Source organism: Hyla sarda, chromosome 1 (genome assembly GCF_029499605.1).
Source record: "Hyla sarda isolate aHylSar1 chromosome 1, aHylSar1.hap1, whole genome shotgun sequence".
Lineage (NCBI taxonomy): Eukaryota > Metazoa > Chordata > Amphibia > Anura > Hylidae > Hyla > Hyla sarda.
Genome location: NC_079189.1, coordinates 543,644,618 through 543,669,257, shown reverse-complemented (window position 1 = coordinate 543,669,257; position 24,640 = coordinate 543,644,618). Strand labels below are relative to the sequence as shown.

The window sequence follows — 24,640 nt, the reverse complement described above, 5'->3', positions numbered from 1 at the left end:
ATGTGAGTGCTGTATAGAGCCTCTCCGCATCTCTGCAATAGATAGGACGATCGCAGCGGGTGTCAGTAGTGACTTCCGCTGTGATCTGTCCTTAACTGCAAGTACTACTCCCAACATGGAGCACACTCTGCTCCATGCTGGGAGCTGTAGTACCTACATAAATAGACAGATCGCAGCAAGTGTAACTTCTGATACCTATTGCGATCTGTCTATTAATGCAGGTACTACAGCTTCCAGCATGGAGCAGAGTGTGCTCCATGTTGGGAGTAGTAGTACTTGCAGTTAAGGACAGATCATAGCGTATGTCACACCCGCTGTGATCCTCCTGTATAATGTATAGAGGCGGCCGGACGCTCTTCTATGGTCCCCTGCACTAATGTATATATACACCTATTCATATTTCTCACAGAGTTGTGATTGGCTGGAACCATCTGGCCAATCACAGCTCTGCGGGAAATATGAATAGGTGTATATATACAGCAGTGCAGGGACCATAGAAGAGCGGCCCGCCGCATCTATACATTATATAGAAGGATCGCAACAGACCTGGGGTGATCTGTCAATTAGTACAGGTACTACTACTTCCATCATGGAACAGTGTGTTCCATGCTGGGAGTGATGTCCTACCTAAAAAATGTGGAGGAGAAAGTGAAAAACACCCACACACACTACATTTTTATTATTTCCGCTACATTTTTATTGCCCTGCCCGCCCACATAAATTGATCCCTGTTTAAAAATTACAAAAAATGTTGTTATAAAAAAAAAGATAGATTTCATTAAATACAATTTTTTTTCACTACTGTATCTTTTTGAAATTTTTTTTTTTAATGGTACCCTACAAAATTTTAATAAAAAAAAAGGTATCTCCATCACTTCTTTGGATCGCTAAAGTCCGAAAAAGAATAAAAACCGCCGGCAAAAATGCCAAAGCTAAAACTAGCATTGCGTTTTTCTTGGTGTTTTTGCTCTCCCATAGACATCTATGGGAAGAAACGCCAAAATTTCTGTACAAAAAACGGCAAACTAGGTTTTGTTAGGCATTTTGAAAAACCAGCATCTGAGCCCAAAATTGCTAAAAACCGCTAAAAGTATTAAAAAAAAAGCCAAACTGAAAACCGCCAAGTGGATCTGGCATTTTGCAGTTTACTATTGACTTGAAGCTAAAATCTGGACGCTGCGTTTTTTCGCTGAAAAAACACAATGTGGGAAAATTGGCTTTTTTTTTTTTTTTTTTTTTTGCGGCGTCTTTGCAAAAAAAAATCCTCAGTGGAATTCCAGCCTTAGCAGAACTTGAAAGCAGAGACACTCAGTATGGGTCTGCAAATAGCAGGTGTTATCAAAGTCCAGTAAAAGCAGTTACAGCAAAAAGTCACAGCAAGCCAGGGGTAAAGGAGACAATTGTTGTACGTCTTTCCATCTGTCTGTATGTCTAGGTATCAGAAAAAAGATAAACATATGACATCACTAGAGGTAGTTTCAGGTCGTAATGCCCAAAGTCAAATTTCACCTATTGAGTCTCAGCAGTTTGCAGCTAGAAAATAGCTGATTTTAAATGGGTATTCCAGACCAAAAGTTGTGGTGCAAGAAAGTTATACAGATTTGTTAATCTATTCTATTTAAAAATCTTAATACTTTCAGTACTTATTAGCTGCTGTATGCACCAGAGGAAGTCATGTAGTCTTTTCAGTCAGACCACAGTGCTCTCTGCTGACACCTGAGCAGGAGCAACTCCCCATAGGAAACCTCTCTTGCTCTGGACAGTTCCTGACACAAACAGAGTTGGCAGCAAAGAGTACTGTGTCTGAGTGGAAAATCTACACAACTTGCCACACGGCATGCAGCAACTGAAAATTACTGGATAATTTTTAAATTGAAGTAATTAGCAAATCTGTATTTATTGGAAAAATAAATTCCCTGGAAAACCCTATTAAGGAGTGCATTACGACCATCTTGTAACTAACTCTTAACAAATTTCTTCAAAGAAACAGATAAGGGTGAAAAAGTGTAATGACTGCTGCGTGGCAATAAAGGTGACATGACCCCCCGTCTTATTCTATGTCCCACTCACTTGCCTTTATTGCTTCTTCAGGGCACTAAAAAAAAATGACATGAGCTGATAGATCACTGTGTCACAAAACATTAGCGCATTCGTCTTTTGCAACTCTTAATTTGGAACAGTTTTTATGCCATCAGGCTGTAGCTAAAGAAATGCTGGTCTATAGCAAACCTGCCTATTACTAGAGGGATGTAAATTTTTTTAACCAGATATGTAGACAGACATTGTACTATGTAGTTTCCCCCCTGGTCAATTATATTTGGGTTTATGACCTCCCCACATAATGGACTTTCATTCAGAGGATCTGGCTATCCATATTAACATATTTGGAAATTGTTTGAGCCTCCATTGCGCCCATAACTTCAGCACGTCGTAATATAAAATGAACCTGTTTGGCCACAATAAGAAGATGGACATGCTTCTGCCTTTCTTAATATTAGGAGTAGCTTATTGCCATATTTTCTGCACAATGGACCATTGTTCTTGTTTCGGATGCAGATAATGTCTCTCTTATTTGAAAAATGTCCAGAAACATTACCATCTGTAACTATGAAACATGACGCAAGGCAGTTTGATGTGAGACTACGTGGTCATGTCAGGAATATTGCTGTGGTTTTAGCAATGCAGACCCTCGCACATTCAATGGACAGGAATATCAATCTATGTTTCCAAGGGTATAAAAATAGCCATCACTTCATCATGAAGAATTTCCTGTGAGGAGCTGTAATGGCTTTAAGGAATGTTCCTGGAGTAAAGTGAGAGATTTGACAAACACTGGATCATATTTATAATAAAAAATGAACATGAAAACACACAATTACAGTATCACAAATACGCCAGTCCTGCGTTAAATCATTAATGTCACAACATGCCTTACATGGCTTCAGAATCATTATGTCAAGAGCTGCTGCTGCTCAGCTTGATATGTCCCATAGTGTTCAGTCAGCAGCAATGAATAGAAGAAAATTTCAGTAGTGTTAGTGTTATTTGTATTATTTTTACTTGCATTTCCCTAACTGTGTTTCCCATTGAACAAATAATATAGCATTTGTTATACTTTAAGCTCATTTTGATGATGTGGCTCTAAACAGGAAAATAGTAACTTAAAGCACCCATAGCTTACAGCTGCTGATGCAGTATTATATATATTAAAGGACAAGTCTAGTTTACTAAATTGTAACCCCTATCCAAAGGTTTGGGGATAAGTGTCAGATCATGGGGGTTTGACAGCTAGGACCCCCCGCAATATTCTGCTCGGTGCTCCAGATCTACCCATGCACGGAGCTGTGTTGACCTTGGCACAAAGTGGTGGTTGACAGATCCCTTACATGCATCTCTATATGGGAGAGCTGTAGATACACGAGTACAGCGCTTCGGCTCTCCCATAGAGTTGAATGGAGGCGGGTGCCTGCTGACCCCCGCTCCCTGCACGAGGAGAGCTGGAGTGCCATGCAGGAGATCGCAGAGGGTCCCAGCGATCAGGCCCCCGCAATCTGACAATTATTTCCTGTCCTTTGGATAGGGGATACATTTTACTAAACTGGATAACCCCTTTAATTTTTTCCATTTATTCTTGCTACAATATAACACTGAGAAAAACAAGGTTTATTGTTAAAAATAACAGAACCAAGTCTGTGTTCATACAGTTGATAGTATTACCTTCAGCAGTTTGTGCAGCACAGTTGTTTTCTTGCTGCCAGAGCTTGCTGGGGGCAGAATTACCAATGTAAAGGACAATAGTTCCTATGATTCCTCTCCCCTCTTAAACACAATGGGGGAGATTTATCAAAACCTGTCCTGAGAAAAAGTTGTTGAGTTGCCCATAGCAACCAATCAGATTGCTTCTTTCGTTTTTCAGAGGCCTTTTCAAAGGGCAACTCAGCAACTTTTCCTCTGGACAGGTTTTGATAAATCTCCCCCATTGATCTTTGAGAGGACAGAAAAATCTCATGGACTGCTGTCCCTTACATTGTAATCCCGCCTGCAGCAAGTCTTGGCAGCATTAAAACAACTGAGCTTCGCAAAGTTGCTGAAGATAATGGGGGAGATTTATCAAATCCTGTGCATAGAAAAAAATTGACCCATTTCTGGACTAACTATCATCTAGTCAGCATTCACATATAGAGACTTTCCTGCATTTGCCATAAGCTTGGAAAATCCATTTAAAGCTGCATTTATGATGTTGCTGTGTAATGAATGATAGATGCCCTAATACTGTAACATGTTCCTTTTATTACATTCTGCTGAGCATTCTATACCCCTTCTCTAAACACAATATACATTGTTGCTGAGAGTTGCACATTTTTTCTAGAACTTTGGTACCACTTATGTCTCATACTGAAGCACCGTGGAATATTACAGCTTTTGTATATCTCAACAGAAATGAATACTTAAGAAATTGAAAATTGAGAAATCCAAATCCACTGAAGGCAAGGAATTAGGATTATAAGATTTTGAAGGCTACAAACGAAATCATGCACAAATAGAAAGGAAAAAAAAAAAAAATAAGTTTAATTATTGTTTAATAATTCAGTACAGTAGTTCCTCAGATGGAGTAAGAATACAATTGGTGGACTGACTGATAAACAATGTAAGTATTCAAGTGAAGGGTCATCTTTAAACATCTTATGACATGTCTTTGGGACATGTCAAAAGATTTCTTGGCTCACAGCCCGTCATAAGGAAAGGGCCGCAGCACTCTGTTGAGCTCCATGACCCTTTGGCATAAGGCAGAGAGTTCTGTAACTGTAAGTCATGATGACAGTCATGAAGTCCATAGGATTGAAAGTCACCCTCCATGGCAGCAAGGACCTGTAAATGAATATTTACAATAGAAAAAAATGCTAAATCATAGAACATTTCAGGATTTTGTAATACCTTTTTTATTGGACAAACAGTGTTTTATAGCGACAAGCTTTAGGGGGTCCTCCTTTTATCAAGTCAAAAGCATATTTGAGGCTGAAAACACACTGGTTACATCTCACAAATATGCATGGGTTAAAACAATAAACGTGGACCATTCATACTAAGTTGGGTAATAAATTGTCCAGCTTGAGGACCATAGACTACATAGATAAAATTGAGATAAGGGGGAGCAAGGGTGAGAATTATTTAATAAACATTAGTTATATTTATAGTATAGATATTTTTAATTGTAATACATACTTTGTTATTAAGTGCTGATTTTGGATAGGAAGATCCTTCCTCCAAGGTTTCCTTTAACTTGCTTTTTGCAAGAAAATATATAAAAATGCATGCAAAACGAACCAACTAAATTCAAATTAAGCAAATTTCTAAATAGTCTTCATTAAAAATGTCCTGCTATTTAGCTGCTACTGAAACGTAGGATATGTCAATCAGACAAACTTTGTGCTCTCTTAGTGTTAGATATACATTAGTGTGTGGGGGGGGGTGAGTTACACACAGCTCAAAGAGTTGATGGGGGAAGAGAAACCTTGGAAGGCAGCTCACACAAGCTGAAGAGAGTAATAGGAGAGAAGATACAAGGCAGTCTGCTGGGGTGAACCATATAGGTTGTGTACACGTATAAAGGAAAAGTAGCGCTCATATGGCAAGCTGCAGAGACTGTAGAAGTAAAAGTAAGCAAAATATGTAATAAAGACTTATAGAGACCTATTTCTTGCAGCATAATAAAGTGTCCATAGACCGTGTTGTCCGTTTTTATTGACAATCTCTTTTTGTTAGACAGTTCTCTTGAAAAATATGCGGCTTAGTCAATGTCCCATTGCTGGTATCATAACAGTCACCTGGGTTCAGTTCACTTACAGTTACATCAAAGGGCAAGTGAAACATTACATGTTGCCCATTAAAGTTAGTCCTCCAAAGAAGAGAAGCTCTTTCTAAGGCTGGGTCCACACTACGTTTTGTCCCATACGGGAGCGCATACGGCAGGGGGGAGCTAAAAGCTCGCGCTCCCGTATGTGACCGTATGCGCTCCCGTATGCCATTCATTTCAATGAGCCGACCGGAGTGAAACGTTCGGTCCGGTCGGCTCATTTTTGCGCCGTATGCGCTTTTACAACCGGACCTAAAACTGTGGTCAACCACGGTTTTAGGTCCGGTTGTAAAAGCGCATACGGCGCAAAAATTAGCCGACCGGACCGAACGTTTCACTCCGGTCGGCTCATTGAAATGAATGGCATACGGGAGCGCATACGGTCACATACGGGAGTGCAAGCTTTTAGCTCCCCCCTGCCGTATGCGCTCCCGTATGGGACAAAACGTAGTGTGGACCCAGCCTAACAAGTCACCACTTGTGCTAATACAGTCAATAAATCCTGTTAAATTCATAGGTTGGCTGTGTTCTATAGAATAATAGTTTGTGTGGCAAAATAGATGGCTGCCTCTGTTTTATCTGGGTGATGGGTACAACTTTTAATGAGCCTTCCTGCCATATGTTCCTCTTCAGGCACCTTGATCGTCGCTGTCATTTTAACGTTACCTCGCTGTTGTGTTTTACTGGCAATTGACGAACAATGTGCGACAAGGAATATGCACGTTTGTGCATTACCATATGTAACCTAATGATAACGTCTAAAAGGTGCAGTTCAGGGAAATAGCAATGTTATTTTTAAGCTTGGTGTAAGTCTTCTATCATATGTCACACAGCTGTTTGGCTGCAGGCAGTTTTCTGCTTAATGCATACAAATTCGGGTGCATTGTGGGTATAGGTTTAAGCTTTCTATGAAAATTAAATGGATTTTTTTTCAAACTTCTGCCTTCGTAGTTTTGCTCTGAAATTAAACCAAGGACTGTGAAAGGCGGAAAGATGGTTTGTTTATCCGCAATAGCAAAATAAACTAAAGCTGATTAGGTTGTGCGAAACAAAGAAAATACAGAGAAACTAGAGTATAGTACAGCAGGATAGAATCGTAGTTCCTATATCCTAGGTTGATGCACAAGTGCACAAGTATGATAGAAAATATAATAGAAAAGCAGAATGAAAGTCTTTTTTTTTTTTATTAGAAAAGAAAAGTTTAGCTCTTTTGCCAGAAATGGCGCCACTCCTCTCCATGGCTTTGTCTAGCCTTGCCACTCCATGCCAATCACTGCCAATGGACAGAAGTGCTGCAGCTTTTTTTTTTTTTTTTTAGGAAAAAAGTAGCCACTTCTTTATTTATTTATTTTTTATAATGGCTTTACCAGTAAAAAAAATTATTTAAAAAAAATCTTCAGTAAATAAAATAGATTTTGCCTTGCATGTGACCCAATGCCAGTGTTCAAAGGCAGTCTTTTCATATGTAAGTGTTTTATCATTTGGTTTACTAATTGTAGACATGGGAAATGACCTGGAAATGAAAGCCAAGAAATAAAATGTATTTTACTCTTCTTGTGTTATGTGCTTGATCACATTACACATCTATACAAGGGTTGTCTGGAGCAGTCATAAGGCAACCATAGAAGTGTATGGCACCTTACTATACCTTCATATGTCTCCAACTAGGAGAGCACCCAGTGTTGCCCGGTCTTTTTACTTAAACCTTGTGGGAGAGGAAAAGCAACAATGACGCACTTGTCCTCCTAGCCCGTCCTTCTCATCCCAACCTCCTATCCTGTCCTCATATCTCACCCCACCACTGTTCTTTGCACCTACCTGCCATACTCCCACCCTTGCAAATGGGGATGGGTTAGACTTAATATAACTCTGCTATATTTTTTAGTTGGCATGTAAGTAAAGCTACATTGACATCTCGATTTTGCAATACTTTTTTTATGATATTTTTTTTTTCGAAACCGTTTTTTCCAAACCCGTATGAATTGTATGCTCAATGTGGTTTGCATTGACAAAAATGTTATAAAAAACGTATATGGGTGATATACAGTTTGTATGAACCATTGTAGACACAAAAACATGACAGAACAAAATGGTGTACAGGAGTACCAAAACTTACATAAAGAGATACATGTGAATGCACCCTAACGTGTGTATATATATTTATTTATTTCATGTAGAGGTTTTCTATCGGATTCTATAGTATGTGCCAAAGTAGGTATCTATTCTTCCCCTGACGAATTGCTTCTAGCAGAAAACATTGTACTACAAACCTGTACAGAGCACCATAAGGCGGCACATAGATTGCCTGCAGCTTTATAGTATGCAGCAGCAGGGACAGCCTATTCCTATATACATGCTGTGCCATGTGTATGAGGCATATGTCCTTTACTGTAGACAGAAATTCACTTATCTAATATATGTTACACACTGTAGTTTGCTTTCATAAAGCATAATATAGTGAGCACATATGAATGGTAGAAATAAACACAGGTTCTGAGATTTTATGTACATAAGTAGTGAAGATATTCTATTATATTCAATACCATTTCATGTTGTATTGTCTTTCATTCTGAGATGCTGAAGGAAGGCATGTAGATAGCAATCTCCGTAAAACAAGCAATTTCACAAAGTCTGCAAGGTGAAGGGAACATATGGAGCGCTGCAAATGCTGCTGTATACTGGATAATTACAGGGAACATCCATCAGCTTCAGATCCCGTTTCCAAGGACATCTGTATTTCTATCACACAACATGCATTTCTGAATTTATTTAGAAAGAAACCTGTTATGCAAAATGTCTATTAACTTGTTTTTGTTTAATATTCAGAGATTTATACTTATCTCCAATTTGGAATGTAGAGGCCCATGGCAATCAATCAGATAACTTCTTTAAATTTTAACCGAGCGTTTTTTAGTTTTTGCACTTTTGTTTTTTCCTCCTTACATTTTACACAACAAGGAAAAACATTCAACAAAATTGAAGAAAAAACACCATTTTGTTACTTTTGGGGGCTTCCGTTTCTACACAGTACATTTTTCGGTAAAAATGACACCTTCTCTTTATTCTGTAGGTCTATACAATTAAAATGATACCCTACTTATGTAGGTTTGATTTTGTCGTACTTCTGAAAAAAATCCTAACTACATGCAGGAAAATGTATACATTTAAAATTGTCATCTTCTGACCCCTATAACTTTATTCTTTTGCTGCATACAGGGCGGTATGAGGGCTCATTTTTTGTACCATTTTTGTTTTGATCTGACTTTTTTATCGCTTTTTATTCATTTTTTAATGGTATAGTAAGTGATCAAAAGTACGCTATTTTGGACTTTTGAATTTTTTTACGCCATTGACCGTGTGGTTTAACTAACGATATATTTTTATAGTTCGGACATTTCCGCACGCGGCGATACCACATTTTTATTTGCACAGTTAAATTTTTTTTTAAATGGGAAAAGGGGGGTGATTTGGACTTTTATTAGGGGAAGGGTTAATTTATCTTTATTAACTTTTTTATTTTACTTTTTTTTATGCAGTGTTATAGCCCCCTCTAGGGGCTATAACAGTGCACACACTGATCTCTTACACTGATAACATCAATGATTCTGCTGCTTGACTGCTCCTGCCTGGATCTCAGACACGGAGCAGTCATTCGGCAATCGGACGCACAGGAGGCAGGTAAGGGACCCTCCTGATGCGTCTTACCTGATCGGGACATTGAGGTTTCACCACGATAGTCCCGATCAGCCCGACTGAGCTGCCGGGAGTGCATTTTTTACAACTTTAGACGCGGCAATCAACTTTGAATGCTACGTATAAAGGCTCCGCGATTGTTGACGCGCTTATAGCCACAGGTGACCCCACATTATAGAAAGGGGCGGACTCAGGGCATACATGTACGCCCTTGGTCCTTAACCCCTTAAGGACTCAGGGCGTATGGATACATCCTGCGTTCTTCCGGCCCCTGCCGCTCACCGGGCAGGGACTGGGATGCCTGCTTATATCGTTCAGCAGGCATCCCGGGATATCGGCCAGGGAGGTCCTGAGGTTCCCCCATATCGGCGATCGCCGCAAGTCGTGCGTCAATTCAGACGTGCGACTTGCGGTTATTCCGGGTCAATCGGGTCTCTGGTGACCCAGAAAAAATAGGGTGAATGGGGCTGTCCGATACAGCCCTTAACCTGCAGGAGTGAGGTGGCACAGGTGCCGCCTCACGATCACGTGATTGATCGGTCGGAACGACCGATCAGTCACGGACCTGCTGGGGACGGCAGGGGTCCTCTCTGGTGCGGTGGCGGCGACAGGAGCAGAAGAATTGGCTGCTACTTTGCCCTGGTCCGGCGGGGGTGACAGGAGCAGCAGGATCGGCGGCAGCAGGACACGGGCGGGTTAATAGCAAGTTCTGCTGCAAGTTTGAGATGCGGCAAATTTTCCGCCGCAGCTCAAACTCCCAGCAAAGAAACTCACTGTAAACCTCCGCCCGTGTGAATGTACCCTAAAAACACTACACAAAAGAAAAAGTAAAACACTACATACCCCTACACAGTCTCCCCCCCCCCCCCCCCCAGTAAAAAAAAAAAAAAAATCTTGTACGACACTGTTAAAACTGAGCCTCCATCTGTTGAAAAACAACAACTCACAGTATTGCCGGACAGCCACTGACTGTGAAGGCATGCTGGGAGTTTTGCAACAGCTGGAGACACCCTGTTTGGGAAACACTGCCGTAGGGTATTTTTGCGGCGGATTGAAATCCCCAATATAGTCCTCAAATGCGAATGGCGCTCTCTCACTTCTGAGCCCTGTAGTATTTCTAGGAAAGAGTTTAGGGCCACATATGGGGTATCTCCGTACTCGGGAGAAATTGCATTACAAATTTTGGGGGGCTTATACTCTTTTTACCCCTTATGAAAAGGACATGCTGGTGTTGACCCATACTTTTAATTTTCACAAGCGGTAAAAGGGAAAAAACTTAACAAAATTTGTAACAAAATTTCTCCTGAGTTCGGAAATACCCCATATGTGGGCATAAAGTGCTCTGCGAGCGCACAACAAGGCTCAGAAGTGAGAGCGCACTATGTACATTTGAGGTGTAAATTGGGGATTTGCACAGGGGTGGCTGATTTTACAGCGGTTCTGACATAAACGCAAAACAATAAATACCCACATGTGACCCCATTTTTGAAACTACACCCCTCACGGAATGTAACAAGGGGTATAGTGAGCCTTAACACCCCACAGATGTTTGACAAATTTTCGTTAAAGTTGGATGTGAGAAAAAAAATAATAATTCATTTACACATCCGACTTTAACGAAATGTTGTCAAACACCTGTGGGGTGTTAAGGCTCAACGGACCCCTTGTTATGTTCCTTGGAGGGTGTAGTTTCCAAAATAGTATGCCATGGGGGGGGGGGGGTTTCTGCAGTTCTGGCACCATAGGGGCTTCCTAAATGTGATATGCCCCCCCCCCCCCAAAAAAAACCATTTCAGAAAAACTCCCTCTCCAAAATCCCATTGTCGCTCCTTCCCTTCTAAGCCCTCTACTGTGCCCGCCGAACACTTTACATACACATATGAGGTATTTTGTTACTCGAGAGGAATTGGGTTGCAAATTTTCGGGGGCTTTTTCTCCTTTTACCCCTTGTAAAATTTCAAAAACTGGGTCTACAAGAATTTTCTCTTTTACCTTGCTGCTATTCCTGTGAAACACCTAAAGGGTTAACACACTTTCTGAATGTCATTTTGAATACTTTGGGGGGGGTGCAATTTTTATAATGGGGTCATTTATGGGGTATTTCTAATAAGACGACCCCTCAAATCCACTTCAAAACTGAACTGGTCCCTGAAAAATTCTGATTTTGAAAATTTTGTGGAAAATTGGAAAATTGCTGCTGAACTTTGGAGCCGTCTAATGTCTTCCAAAAGTAAAAACATGTCAACTTTATGACGCAAATATAAAGTAGACATATTGTATATGTGAATGAGTATATAATTTATTTGCAATATCCATTTTCCTTACAAGCAGAGAGTTTCAAAGTTAGAAAAATACAAAATTTTCAAAATTTTCATGAAATTTTAGGATTTTTCACCAAGAAAGGATGCAAGTAACGATGAAAAGTTACCACTATCATAAAGTAGAATATGTCACGAAAAAACAATCTCTGAATCAGAATAAAAGGAAAAAGCATCCCAGAGTTATTAATGCATAAAGTGACAGTGGTCAGAATTGCAAAAAAGGGCTGAGGTGAAAAAAGGGCTCAGTCCTTAAGGGGTTAAGGGGTTAACAAGGCCTCTGCAAAATGAAAGAAGCGATATGATTGATTGCTATGGGCAACTGGGCACCTTTTCCTTTGCACAGTTTTTTTTATAAATCTTCTCCAATATTCATATGCTGTACATAAATTCACCTATGGACCAAAAAGATATATACAAAAACATGTAGTGCGAACAAATTCTTGTTTGACTTTCATCTAGAATATAAACGGACGTTGTTCAGTTTAGTCTGACCAAATTAGTTCTGTTTTCAAAGTGCTCTGATTGCCCAAAAAAAAAAAGCTCAATACAATCCTAGGAGACCTTAGACTGTCCTCCTGAACTTTTCCAGAAACCCAGAGCACTTTGAAAACTGAACTGATATGGCCGGACTAAACTAATCCATGACCGATTTGATATATTTGGTCTTGCTCAAGGTTACTACAGTTTTGCTCACCTCATCTCCCTCTTGGCTTTGCTGAGCATGCTTGTGTTTTGAATGGGGAGAGGGGAGGTAAAGGTGGCCATACACTTTCAATTGCTGTTGTTTGTTTGGCCAACAGCCATCAATCCTCTGTTCTCAGTGGAGAGAGGGGTATGCCACTGCCAGACTCCTCCAATAGGGTTGGGCAGTTAAAATCCAACATACTTGACCCTTCTCTTCTCTAACGTCTTCTGTCTGGGAAGAGTCAGAAAGTCATACACATTAGTCAGTTGGCTCGTCTTCTTGGTGGGCTGTGGCTTATCTCCCTGAGATAATGGATTGGGAATTGAAATTCAACATGACCAATCCTTCTCCTGTCCAACATCTGTTGTCGGAGGAGTGTTGGGAGACAACCCTACACATTAGATAATCATAGCTAATATATATGGCCAGCTTTAGATTTTAAAGAAAGAGATATTGTTAGGTTTGTTTTGTCTGGAGCTGCAGGCAGAAACCAGCAACCAGAAATAAAGTAATATAAAACTAAAAAGCAAAAAAACAAACACCCTTTGTGAAGGCCTATCCTTGCTGACTTACAAGCCAAAACATGAATATAGCCTGGAAACAAGTTTTAATAGCAGCTGTCCATAACACTGCGGGTGGCATTTATCAATACCTTGCCAATGTGAGAAATGCCCTCCCAGCACACAGGCTTGCTGGAATTATGTAAAGACAGAATTTCAATTGAGTCTGTGCGCCCATGCTCTGAGCTAGCAGAGATTTCAACAGCAGATCACACTGCCAGTGTAAACTGGCATAAATCTGGCAAACGGGCAGCCACGCCTCTTCTCTTGAAATCATGCCCCTTTTCGCTTAGTTAGGCTGTCTCAGCAAGCACTAAGCAAAATGGCAAAAATTTGCCTGACATCTGCGTTTCTTGATAGTTAAAAAAAAAAGTAAAAAACTATGAAGTGAGTGCAAGATCGCTGATTTGAATATTGCATGTAAAAGTTCCCTATGGGGAATTAAAGGGGTACTCCGCCCCTGGCATCTTATCCCCTATCCAAAGGGGATAAGATGTTAGACCTCCACGCCCCCTCCCATAGACTTGTATTGACGGGGCGGGCTGTGACGTCACGAGGGGCAGGGCCGTGACGTAACGATGCTCCGGCCCCTGTATTGCCGGTCATTACGTGCAGAGCGATGTCGCTCTGCGCAGTAATGATAGCGGGGTGCTGCAGCAGCGATCCCCGGGGTCCCCAGCAGCAGGACCCTGGCGATCTGACATCTTATCCCCTATCCTTTGGATAGGGGATAAGATGTCTAGGGGCGGAGTACCCCTTTAAAGGGGAACTCCAGTGGAAAAAAAAAAATTATAAACTGGTGCAAGAAAGTTAAACAGATTTGTAAATCACTTCTATTTAAAAATAATAACCCTTCTAGTACTTATCAGCTGCTGCATACTACAGATAAATTACAGAGAATGTTGTGAAGTTCTTTCCAGCCTCACACTAGTGCTCTCTACTGACACCTCTGTCCATGTCAGGAACTGTCCAGAGCAGGAGAGGTTTGCTATGGGGGATATTATTCTAAACTGGACAGTTCCTGACACGGACAGAAGTCTCAGCAGAGAGCACTGTCAGACAGAAAAGAAATTCACAAATTTTTCTGTTTTATACAGCAGCTAAGTTCTGGAAGGATCAAGATTTTTTAATAAAAGTAATTTACAAATCTGTTTAACTTTCAGGCACCAGTTGATTTGAAAACATTTGTTTTCTACTTGTTTCCACCGGAGTTCCCCTTTAAAAAGTGTAAATAAAAGTGTAAAAAAAAAAGTTTGGAAAAAACAAATAAGCCACTCCCCTAAAAATACAGGGAAGTGCCATCTGGCCATAGACAGTAAATAGCACTTGCTCTCTGCCTGTGTATGAAACAGCGAGTACTATTCACTGCCAGACTGCACTTCCTGAGTTTGGTCTCCTGTCCATCCAGCAGGAAACCAAAGTCTGTGCTTTTGAACAGACGGAATGCAGTCTGGACCAGAAGGGAGACCCCTAGTGGCCAGATTTATAAGGCCATGAAAGTGACATATAAAAGAAAATAATTTTTTTTACATGGAGTAAATTACAAATCTTATTTATTTTTCCTGCTGTATCGTGTGTAAAAAAATAATTTTTATGACAGTGGCCATTTAAATGGTAAAAGATTTTGTAAAACTTGCACATAAAATAACTGACCATTTACATCCGTTATTATCTGTTAAAACATCTGTTTATGTCCGTTATTTTTTAACCAGTTATGTTTTTTCTTTCTGATATGCTAGTAGAAATGACGGATAAAAATAACGGAGTGTAACAGAGTTACTTGCATCACCATAGACACCATGTTTAATTACTACATCCCCTATTAAATTTGTTATTTATGACAGAAAATAAAATCCTGCATGCCTGCAAATGACAATAACAGAGTACAACGGAGATTTTAAAAAGCCTATTGACTTGAATGGCATCCATTACCTGCTTTTTCTATCTCTGTTGCTCATTTCTATAATGGAGAAGAGCAACAGGGATGATAAACACTGATGTGAACCCAGCCTTACTCATAAGAATTATGGAGATCTGTACTTTCCCTACAAGGAAGCATTTATATATTTTTTGTGGTCTGGCTGCTCATCAGCTTTAGTAGTGTCCATGCAAGGCTACTCTGGTCTGATAAAGTAGAATTGGTGCCCCCCGACCATCGCTCTATAAATACTGTGATCCAAAGTGTCAAAGGGGTTGTCTAGGAATAGAAAAACAGAGCTAATTTCTTTCAAAAACCACTCCCTCACTGTCTCCAGGTTGGGTGTGGTTATGCAGCTCAGTTCCATTGAAGTGAAGCTGTTTTTGAAAGAAATTAGCTGTGGTTTTCTATTCCTGGATAGCCCTTTTAAGTGCAGTATGGAAGCGCCTTCCTCTATGGCCCTGCCAGTATATTAGGAGACGTTTCAATGCAGATGGATTTTGCTCAATGTTTTCATTTATCCCTGAAGACTTCATTATAGCGTCCAGAATGGATGTCATGTCTGCTGTATATTTATAGAGGCTGCTTTACATTATTTTTCTTTACTAGCCAATTATAAATAAAGCTGATTAGGGAGATGGTATTCAGTTCAGCAAACTGACAATGAATGTAATACTATGTGCCAGTCCTGAATAGTCATCTTCCTTTTTCTTTATATTTGTTAGTCCAATATTGTAATATTTGACTTTTGAAGATTTTTTATGGAATTTACCTCCAGATTCATTTATTGGTACGCTATTCTCAGATTAGATGCCTAGAAATCTGTCTAATGTGCGTCACATTTCTGTCCAATTTAAAACATTTTCATCATGGTCTACTTTGGAATTAATATTCAAGACAACGTTGAACTATCACTGTTTTAAATACACCCCCTTTATGGGCAGAAATTGAATATTGATTAGAGTGTTGCAAGACAGCATTGGCATAATTCACACCGAAAACATGTCATTAACTGACACATTTTTTGCCTTTGGAGAACATACCTGAAACAATTGAGAATTGAATGATTTTAATTAATAGTATGTGTTTTTTTAGATTAAGTAGAGAACAAATATAATGGACTTTGAATGAATAGAAAGCAGGGATGGCACTCACCGCATGCTTCAATTTCCTTCCTTTATTCCAAAAAAGTGCAGGTTATAAAAACAGCATGGTTCACCTGGCAAGGTGCAGACGCCAGCTTGTGTGCTCACAGGTTACAATTGTTTCGCTCAACTGAGCTTCAACAGATCCTCCAGGAGGGTGCCCCCCCGACCATCGCTCTATAAATACTGTGATCCAAAGTGTCAAAGGGGGAGGGTCTGTTGAAGCTCAGTTTAGCGAAACAATTGTAACCTGTGAGCACACAAGCTGGCGTCTGCACCTTGCCAGGTGAACCATGCCGTTTTTATAACCTGCACTTTTTTAGAATAAAGGAAGGAAATTGAAGCATGCGGTGAGTGCCATCCCTGCTTTCTATTCATTCAAAGTTTACTACGTGTCCTAATTTTCATAGGAATAGAGCACCACTATCTTCTATAAGGAGGACTCTGTTTGCAGCTTCCGTATTGGATGTATGCAGTGCCGACCAGCTGTATTCTCTTTTACATTTGTGTACAAATATAATGGAGTCGCTCAATTTGGGGATCCCATAATTTTACATGGTAAAAATGGATCAGAGCCAGTGGCTCCTAGAGTGACCACATGTATACATAGTAACTGCTGTATCTGTCATTGGTGAGAGGGGCAAGAGGTGGGGGCAGTGGGGGGAGGCCGATCATTGAAGTAAATGTTTTTATAAATGGGTAAGATTTTAAGAATTTTAGGCCTTGTTGATCAGCATTGGATCGGCTGAAATAGTTGAACTTGAGTGAAGAAAAAAAATACTGCAGATCATTTTTTTTTCTCTGCTCAAATCTCACATAATGAAGGACACGGATGGAAAAACCAGTCAGACCCCACACTGAAACATGCTTGAGATGAGTTTGGTTCTAGTTTGTGCATCCCTACACTTTCATCATTGACGCCCCCACATCTCCTGTTTACACAAAGCAATGTGAAGCCAACCAAGGGTATGTTTACACGTTGATAACTCACAGCGGGTTTCCCGCACTTGAGAATTTTGTGCAAACCCATTGAAGTAAATGGTAGCAAAATTGAATGTACCCGTATTTGGCCTTATATTGACCTGTGTGAACAGGATGTCTGGCCAACAATGATAAAAGTAGATCAGCCCTGGTTTCTGGCATTTGTGGGCCCATATAATGAACCCTCAAAGGGGTACTCCGCCCCTAGACATCTTATCCACTATCCAAAGGATTGGGGATTAGATGTCTAATTGCAGGGGTCATGCGGCTGGGGACACCCGCGATCTCCCTGCTGCACCCGGCATTCGTTTAGAGCGTTGGGTGCAGCACCAGAGGCTCGTTATGTCATGGCAACGCCTCCTCAATGCAAGTCTATGCAAGGGGGCGTGGCGGCTGTCACGCCCTCTCGGATAGACTTGCATTGAGGGGGTGTGCCCATGATGTCACAAGCGGGGGCGTGACCGGTGACCGTGACATCACAAGCCTCTGCCCCCCATCGCCAGTCATCCAGCACAGAGCGAAGTTCGCTCCGTGCACCAGATGTCTGGGGTACCGCAGCCGAGATCACGGGGGTCCGCAGCGGCAGGACCCCTCAATCAGACATCTTATCCCCTATCCCTTGGATAGGGGATAAGAGGTCTGGTGGCAGAGTACCCCTTTAAGCTGTATTAACCAAAAAGACAAAAGCATTTTTGTGCCATTTGGGTTAATGGTGCATTGGTCAGGGCTGCATAGTATAACAGCAGTTCTGCATTTAGATGATTCTTTTTCTGCTTGGACAATGCAGTTATTTCTACATCAATGTCTCCAATTGGTTGCTTAGGAAGGAAATTGAAAAAGAATCAACCAAAAATTACAATTAGACCTTGCCCAACTGAAGCAGTATAAAGGGAGACAATGAATGGTTCAAGTAATGGTGACCTAGAAGTGTTATTAATACTGTTTACTTTACTATAAAGCAGAAATTTTATTAGTAATATATTTTATATGTTATTATTGTTAGGGAACTGTACTAATTATCTAATCTTTGTTTTTTCAGTTGCCTGTTATTGTCTTATAATGAACCCCAAGACATTCAGGTGAATGAAGACGATGAGCCTCCAACTGAACAGGATAAGAGGAAAAGAATGGTATGCAATATATTCCTATATGATCCAAAAATAAATTGAAGGCTACAGTATGTTCACACTACATGTAGCACTGTATATTTACTATATCTGTCAACCAACACATTAAGACTCAGATTTATGAATCTGTCTGAGACAGAAACTGGACTCAGTTGCCCATTGTAACCAATCGCAGCTCAGCTTTCATTTTACCAGAGCTCATTAAGATATGAAAGCTGAGCTGTGATTGGTTACTGGGGGCAAAGCATTTTAGATGAAATTGATCAATCTGGGCCTAAATGTATCTGTAGTCCACTTCAACCCAGCAAAGGCCAAAATAATCTTTATCTCCAGAACCTCCCACAGACAGGGAACGGCGCAGAGGTGCGCACGTGCAACTGCCTTGCAGTTCTTTCACGATTATTGAGACGTTGTTCTAAAGATCATAGAGGTCCCAGCAGTCAGACCCTTCACCATCATACACGTACCCCCCATCCTGTGCATAGGGGATATGGGTTATTGGCTAGAATACCCCTTTAAAGTTCACATGAATATAATAAAAAGTAAGCTTGACTGTTTGATTGATATGTTTGCAATGTTATTGTATCCTTACCAGGGTCAGACCAGGGCCTACCATAGGATATAGTCAAGCAGAAGACAAATTTAGCATTTAATACTGAGCTTAAATCGAATATCTTGCCCCATGGATCTATTTTGTATGGTTTAATTCACAAATAACCTATTTATGTGTCCTGTGGGTACAACAATAACAAAGAACAATGCAATTAAATTGGGCGCTCAAAAGTTCTGCATAAATGGAGGTGGGCCTTCAGAAACTCCACTATGGAATTCCAGTCTGGCGCTGGTAACCAAGTATGTGAGTACAAATTGAATGTTAATAAACCAGTGCATTCATCCAGTATGTATGCAATAGATTAGACTAAAATAATGTTCTGTCTGCGCAATAATTCCTTGGTAATATGTTGCCTGTAGTGCACTCAGGCATACTTATTTGGGTGCCTCCAAATGAAGAGAAATTGAAGTCTGGCACCGCTAATGCTGCAGATACAGAATGTCGTCCCTTTATATATATCAGGTTTACAGCAAGTGTATCTGTTCATATATTCAGTCAATCAAAGCTATGGTGGTGCTCTCATCCCACAGAAGAATAAATATTGTGGCAAATAAGAAATGGAAGGGTAACACACTCACTGCTGGCTCTGTAGAAAGCTTCAATCAGTGCAGTGCGTGAAACATGTTGCTGCCCCCATGAACGACCCCAGCCTCACCTGTTCCACCTTCGACTCCCTGTGTAGCTGTCTTGTTGAATCTTTCTACATTTAATAAATATTGAAGCTTTCTACAGAGCCAGCGGTGAGCGCGTTATCCTTCCATTTCTTATTTGCCACAATACTTATTTGGGTGTATAAATGCTCTTCAGTACTAATGACAACCTGTTGTGTTGCTGTAGTAATGGCACATTTTTACAAATATAAAAGAATTTCTTCTGTTTTACACCTAGAAATGCATCCAGGCTTGTTATTGACAATAAAACTGTAAGGAAGATTTCCTCTACCGTATTACACCTTTAGAGACATGTTGCAACTTTGTTCTTTTTTGAATGTTAATAGACCTGTCTGTTTGCAGTAGAGCAAACTGATATAATGTTCTGTTTGTAGACAAATAATTCATGGAAAATAACTTGCCTTTAATATTCCAAGGCATGCTTGTTTGGGTACAGTAACACTCTTCAATTGTACTGACAAATCTGTTGGTGTTACCTTAGTAATGACAAATTTGTTACAAATATAATAGGGAAATGTGTTTTATTGTTAACCAAAAAATACTTCCAGGAACATTCTGACGATAACACTACAGTCATTACGTAATGCAACTTGAAACTTTCGTTTATTTTTATTTTTTGTTTTTCTTTTAAATTAATAGTTTGCATAATAACAGTGCAATTTTACCTTGTTGTTGAGTGGACCTAATATTCACTGAGGATGACCATAAAAGTAGTGGTTCTCCATAATGTAATGGCTTCCGTTCTAATATTTACAATCTGTAATGACATTCTTCATTTATGTTATGGTATCCGTGTACCTTGATGCTGGTCTTCCTTTTTCTCCTTCAACTATTCCAGCTCTTGGGTCGTTTAGGACCCATTATGACCTACAATGCAGTATTTTAAGTGAGCACTGTCTTTTTAAATGTTCAGACTCCAACGTGCTTAGCACCTTCTCTCCCGGTTCTAGTTCATGTGACTGAGACGGTCATATAATGTAAGTCTATAGGAGCTTCTCGGTCACATAGACATAGAGCAGAGAGAGAAGTGGGTCTCAGCATGCTTCTCCTCCTGCTTCCTCTAGTAATCGGTCGGGGTCTGAATACTCAGACACCGATAGATCAAAACATGCGACATGTGACATTTTTTTTTTTATAAGGACAAATACACTAAGAAAAACATTTAAAACTGTCTTCGTGGGCAAGTCTATCTATAAAAGTATGGTAATACCCTCATATCAGTTTATTCATATATTTCCAGGAGGAATTAAAAGGAACAGTATAATGTGGAGTTTCAAGTACTTACCAAACAGACAGATGGGGGGAAAGGTCCTTTTTAAGTTAGAGTTAGGATCTATTCACAGAATTTCCGCCTCAAATTAACCCCTTAACGACGCAGGACGTAAATGTACGTCCTGGTATGGTGGTACTTAAATGGGTATTCCAGGAAAAAAAATATTTTTATCTATCATCTGGCTCCAGAAAATTAAACAGATTTATAAATTATGTCTATTAAAAAAATCTTAATCCTTCTAATAGTTATCAACTGCTGAAGTTGAATTGTTCTTTTCTGTCTGACAACAGTGCTCTCTGCTGACATCTCTGTCTGTTTGGGGAACTGCACAGAGCAGAATAGGTTTGCTATGGGGATTTGCTTCTACTCTGGACAGTTCCCGAGACACGTGTCATCAGACAGCACTTAGACAGAAAAGAACAACTCAACTTCAGCAGCTCATAAGTACTGAAAGGATTCATATTTTTTTAAATAGAAATAATTTACAAATCCGTTTAACTCTCTGGAGCCAGTTGATATATAAAAAAGTTTTTTTCCTGGATAACCCCTTTAACGGACCAGGATGTACATTTACGTCCAGTACATGACCACGAGCATCGGAGCGATCACGTGGATGTCTGCAATTAACCCCACAGATGCCCTGATCAATACAGACCACGACATCTGTGGGAATGCGGTCCGAAAAATGCATGATCGGATTGCCTGCACTGCCACGGTGATCCGATCATATGTAATGGCGGACGGAGGCCCCCTTACCTGTCTCCGTCCATCTCCCGGCATCTTCTGCTCTGGTCTGAGATCGAGCAGACCAGAGCAGAAGATAGCCAATAACACTGATCAGTGCTATGCCCTATGCAAAGCACTGAACAGTATTAGCAATCAAATGATTGCTATAAATAGTCCCCTATGGGGACTATTAAAGTGTAAAATAAAAGTAAAACATTTTTTAAAAATCTCCTCCCCCAATAAAAATGTCAATTGTCTTGTTTTCCCAATTTTACCCCTAAAAAGTGTAAAAAAAATAAAATATATATATATTTAATAAAAGTATTTGGTATCACCGCGTGCGTAAATATACCAACTATTAAAATATAATGCTAACTATCCCGTACGGTGAACAGCGTGAACGTAAAAAATTAAAAATCAAAAATTGCTGCTTTTTTGTAACATTTTATTCCAAAAAAAATTGATAAAAAATGTATTAAAAGTTTTATATATGCAAATGTGGTATTAAAAAAAAAAGTACAGATCACGGCGCAAAAAATGAGCCCTCATACCGCCGCTTATACGGAAAAATGAAAAAGTTATAGGTCAGCAAACTAGAGGGATTTTAAATGCACTAATTTGGTTAAAAAGTTTGCGATACAATAATAGAAAAGTATGTAATCATGGGAATCATTTTAATCATATTGACCCGCACAATAAAGAAAACATGTCTATTTTACCGTAAAGTGCACTTCATGAAAACTAAACCTTACAAAATTTGCACAATTGCGGTTTTCTTATCAATTTCCCAACACAAATATTATTTTTTGTTGCACCATGCATTTTATTTTAAAATGAGTGATGTCATTAAAAAGGACAACTGGTTGCGCAAAAAACAAGCCCTCATACTAGTCTGTAGATGAAAATATAAAAGAGTTATGATTTTTTGAAAACAAGCAGGAAAAAACAAAAACGGATAAATAAAATTGTCCTTAAGGCCCAAATGGGTTGAGTCCTTAAGGGGTTAAAGCCCATAGACCTCTATGGTATTCCGCACTCCTATTCACACTTCTGAATTTCCGCAAGCGGAAATTCAGAAGTGTGAATGGGAGTGCGGAATACCATACAAGTCTATGGGCTTTAATTTGAGGTGAAATTCTGCAAGCGGAAATTCTGCCATGTGAATAGACCCTAAGCAATCTTGGTAGCGCTGTTTTAAATGCATGGCATCAGTTTTTCTATAACAGCCCTTACTGTTCAGAACCTATAACAGGCCTTACTGTTCAGAACCTATAACAGGCCTTACTGTTCAGAACCTATAACAGGCCTTACTGTTCAGAACCTATAACAGGCCTTACTGTTCAGAACCTATAACAGGCCTTACTGTTCAGAACCTATAACAGGCCTTACTGTTCAGAACCTATAACAGGCCTTACTGTTCAGAACCTATAACAGGCCTTACTGTTCAGAACCTATAACAGGCCTTACTGTTCAGAACCTATAACAGGCCTTACTGTTCAGAACCTATAACAGGCCTTACTGTTCAGAACCTATAACAGGCCTTACTGTTCAGAACCTATAACAGCCCTTACTGTTCAGAACCTATAACAGCCCTTACCGTTCAGAACCTATAACAGCCCTTACCGTTCAGAACCTATAACAGCCCTTACTGTTCGGAACCTATAACAGCCCTTACTGTTCAGAACCTATAACAGCCCTTACTGTTCAGAACCTATAACAGCCCTTACTGTTCGGAACCTATAACAGCCCTTACTGTTCAGAACCTATAACAGCCCTTACTGTTCAGAACCTATAACAGCCCTTACTGTTCAGAACCTATAACAGCCCTTACTGTTCAGAACCTATAACAGCCCTTACTGTTCGGAACCTATAACAGCTTACTGTTCAGAACCTATAACAGCCCTTACTGTTCGGAACCTATAACAGCCCTTACTGTTCGGAACCTTTTAACAGCCCTTACTGTTCGCAACCTATAACAGCCCTTACTGTTCAGAACCTATAGCAGCCCTTACTGTTCGGATCCTATAACAGCCCTTACTGTTCAGATCCTATAGCAGCCCTTACTGTTCGGAACCTATAACAGCCCTTACTGTTCAGAACCTATAACAGCCCTTACTGTTCAGAACCTATAACAGCCCTTACTGTTCAGAACCTATAACAGGCCTTACTGTTCGGAACCTATAACAGCCCTTACTGTTCGGAACCTATAACAGCCCTTACTGTTCGGAACCTATAACAGCCCTTACTGTTCAGAACCTATAACAGGCCTTACTGTTCAGAACCTATAACAGCCCTTACTGTTCGGAACCTATAATAGCCCTTACTGTTCGGAACCTATAACAGCCCTTACTGTTCGGAACCTATAACAGCCCTTACTGTTCAGAACCTATAACAGCCCTTACTGTTCAGAACCTATAACAGCCCTTACTGTTCAGAACCTATAACAGCCCTTACTGTTCGGAACCTATAATAGCCCTTACTGTTCGGAACCTATAACAGCCCTTACTGTTCAGGCAACTGTAGGCTTTTGCATTTGTCAGACCGGAATAAACAATAGTAGCCTGGCAGCATCTAGGTTTTAAATCTGTGCGTACAGATGTGTTGGCAAAGATTACATGGGTAATCCATGCCAGCCAGGGTATTGCTTCATCCTAAGTGATATTATTTATCAATTGATGACTCTCTGGAAAACATATCACCTGTCATAGGGAGATTCAGGAGGAGGCTGTGGGTGTTTGAAAGAATTTCCAAGTTAAAGGGGTACTACACTGGAAAACATTTTTTTTAAATAAACTGGTGCCACAAAGTTAAACAGATATGCAAATGACTTCTATAAAAAAAAAAATCTTAATCCTTCCAGTACTTATCAGCTGCTGAATGGTCCACAGGAAGTTCATTTCTTTTTGAATTTCCTTTCTGTCTGACCACAGTGCTCTTCTGAAACCTTTGTCTGTCTCAGGAACTGTCCGAAGCAGGATAGGTTTGCTATGGGGATTTGCTCCTGCTCTGGACAGTTCCTAAAATGGACTTGTCAGCAGAGAGCACTGTGGTCAGATAGAAAGGAAATGCAAAA

General features: G+C 40.1%; 1 protein-coding gene across 1 annotated transcript in view; it reads left to right on the top strand.

The window, feature by feature from the left end:
- IPO11 (importin 11) overlaps positions 1–24,640 on the top strand; it is a 494,099-nt gene that overhangs the window by 353,169 nt on the left and 116,290 nt on the right. The window contains exon 29 of the mRNA XM_056541414.1: positions 18,197–18,287. Within this exon, the coding sequence (XP_056397389.1) occupies positions 18,197–18,287 (91 nt within the window). The remainder of the gene's footprint in view (positions 1–18,196; positions 18,288–24,640) is intronic.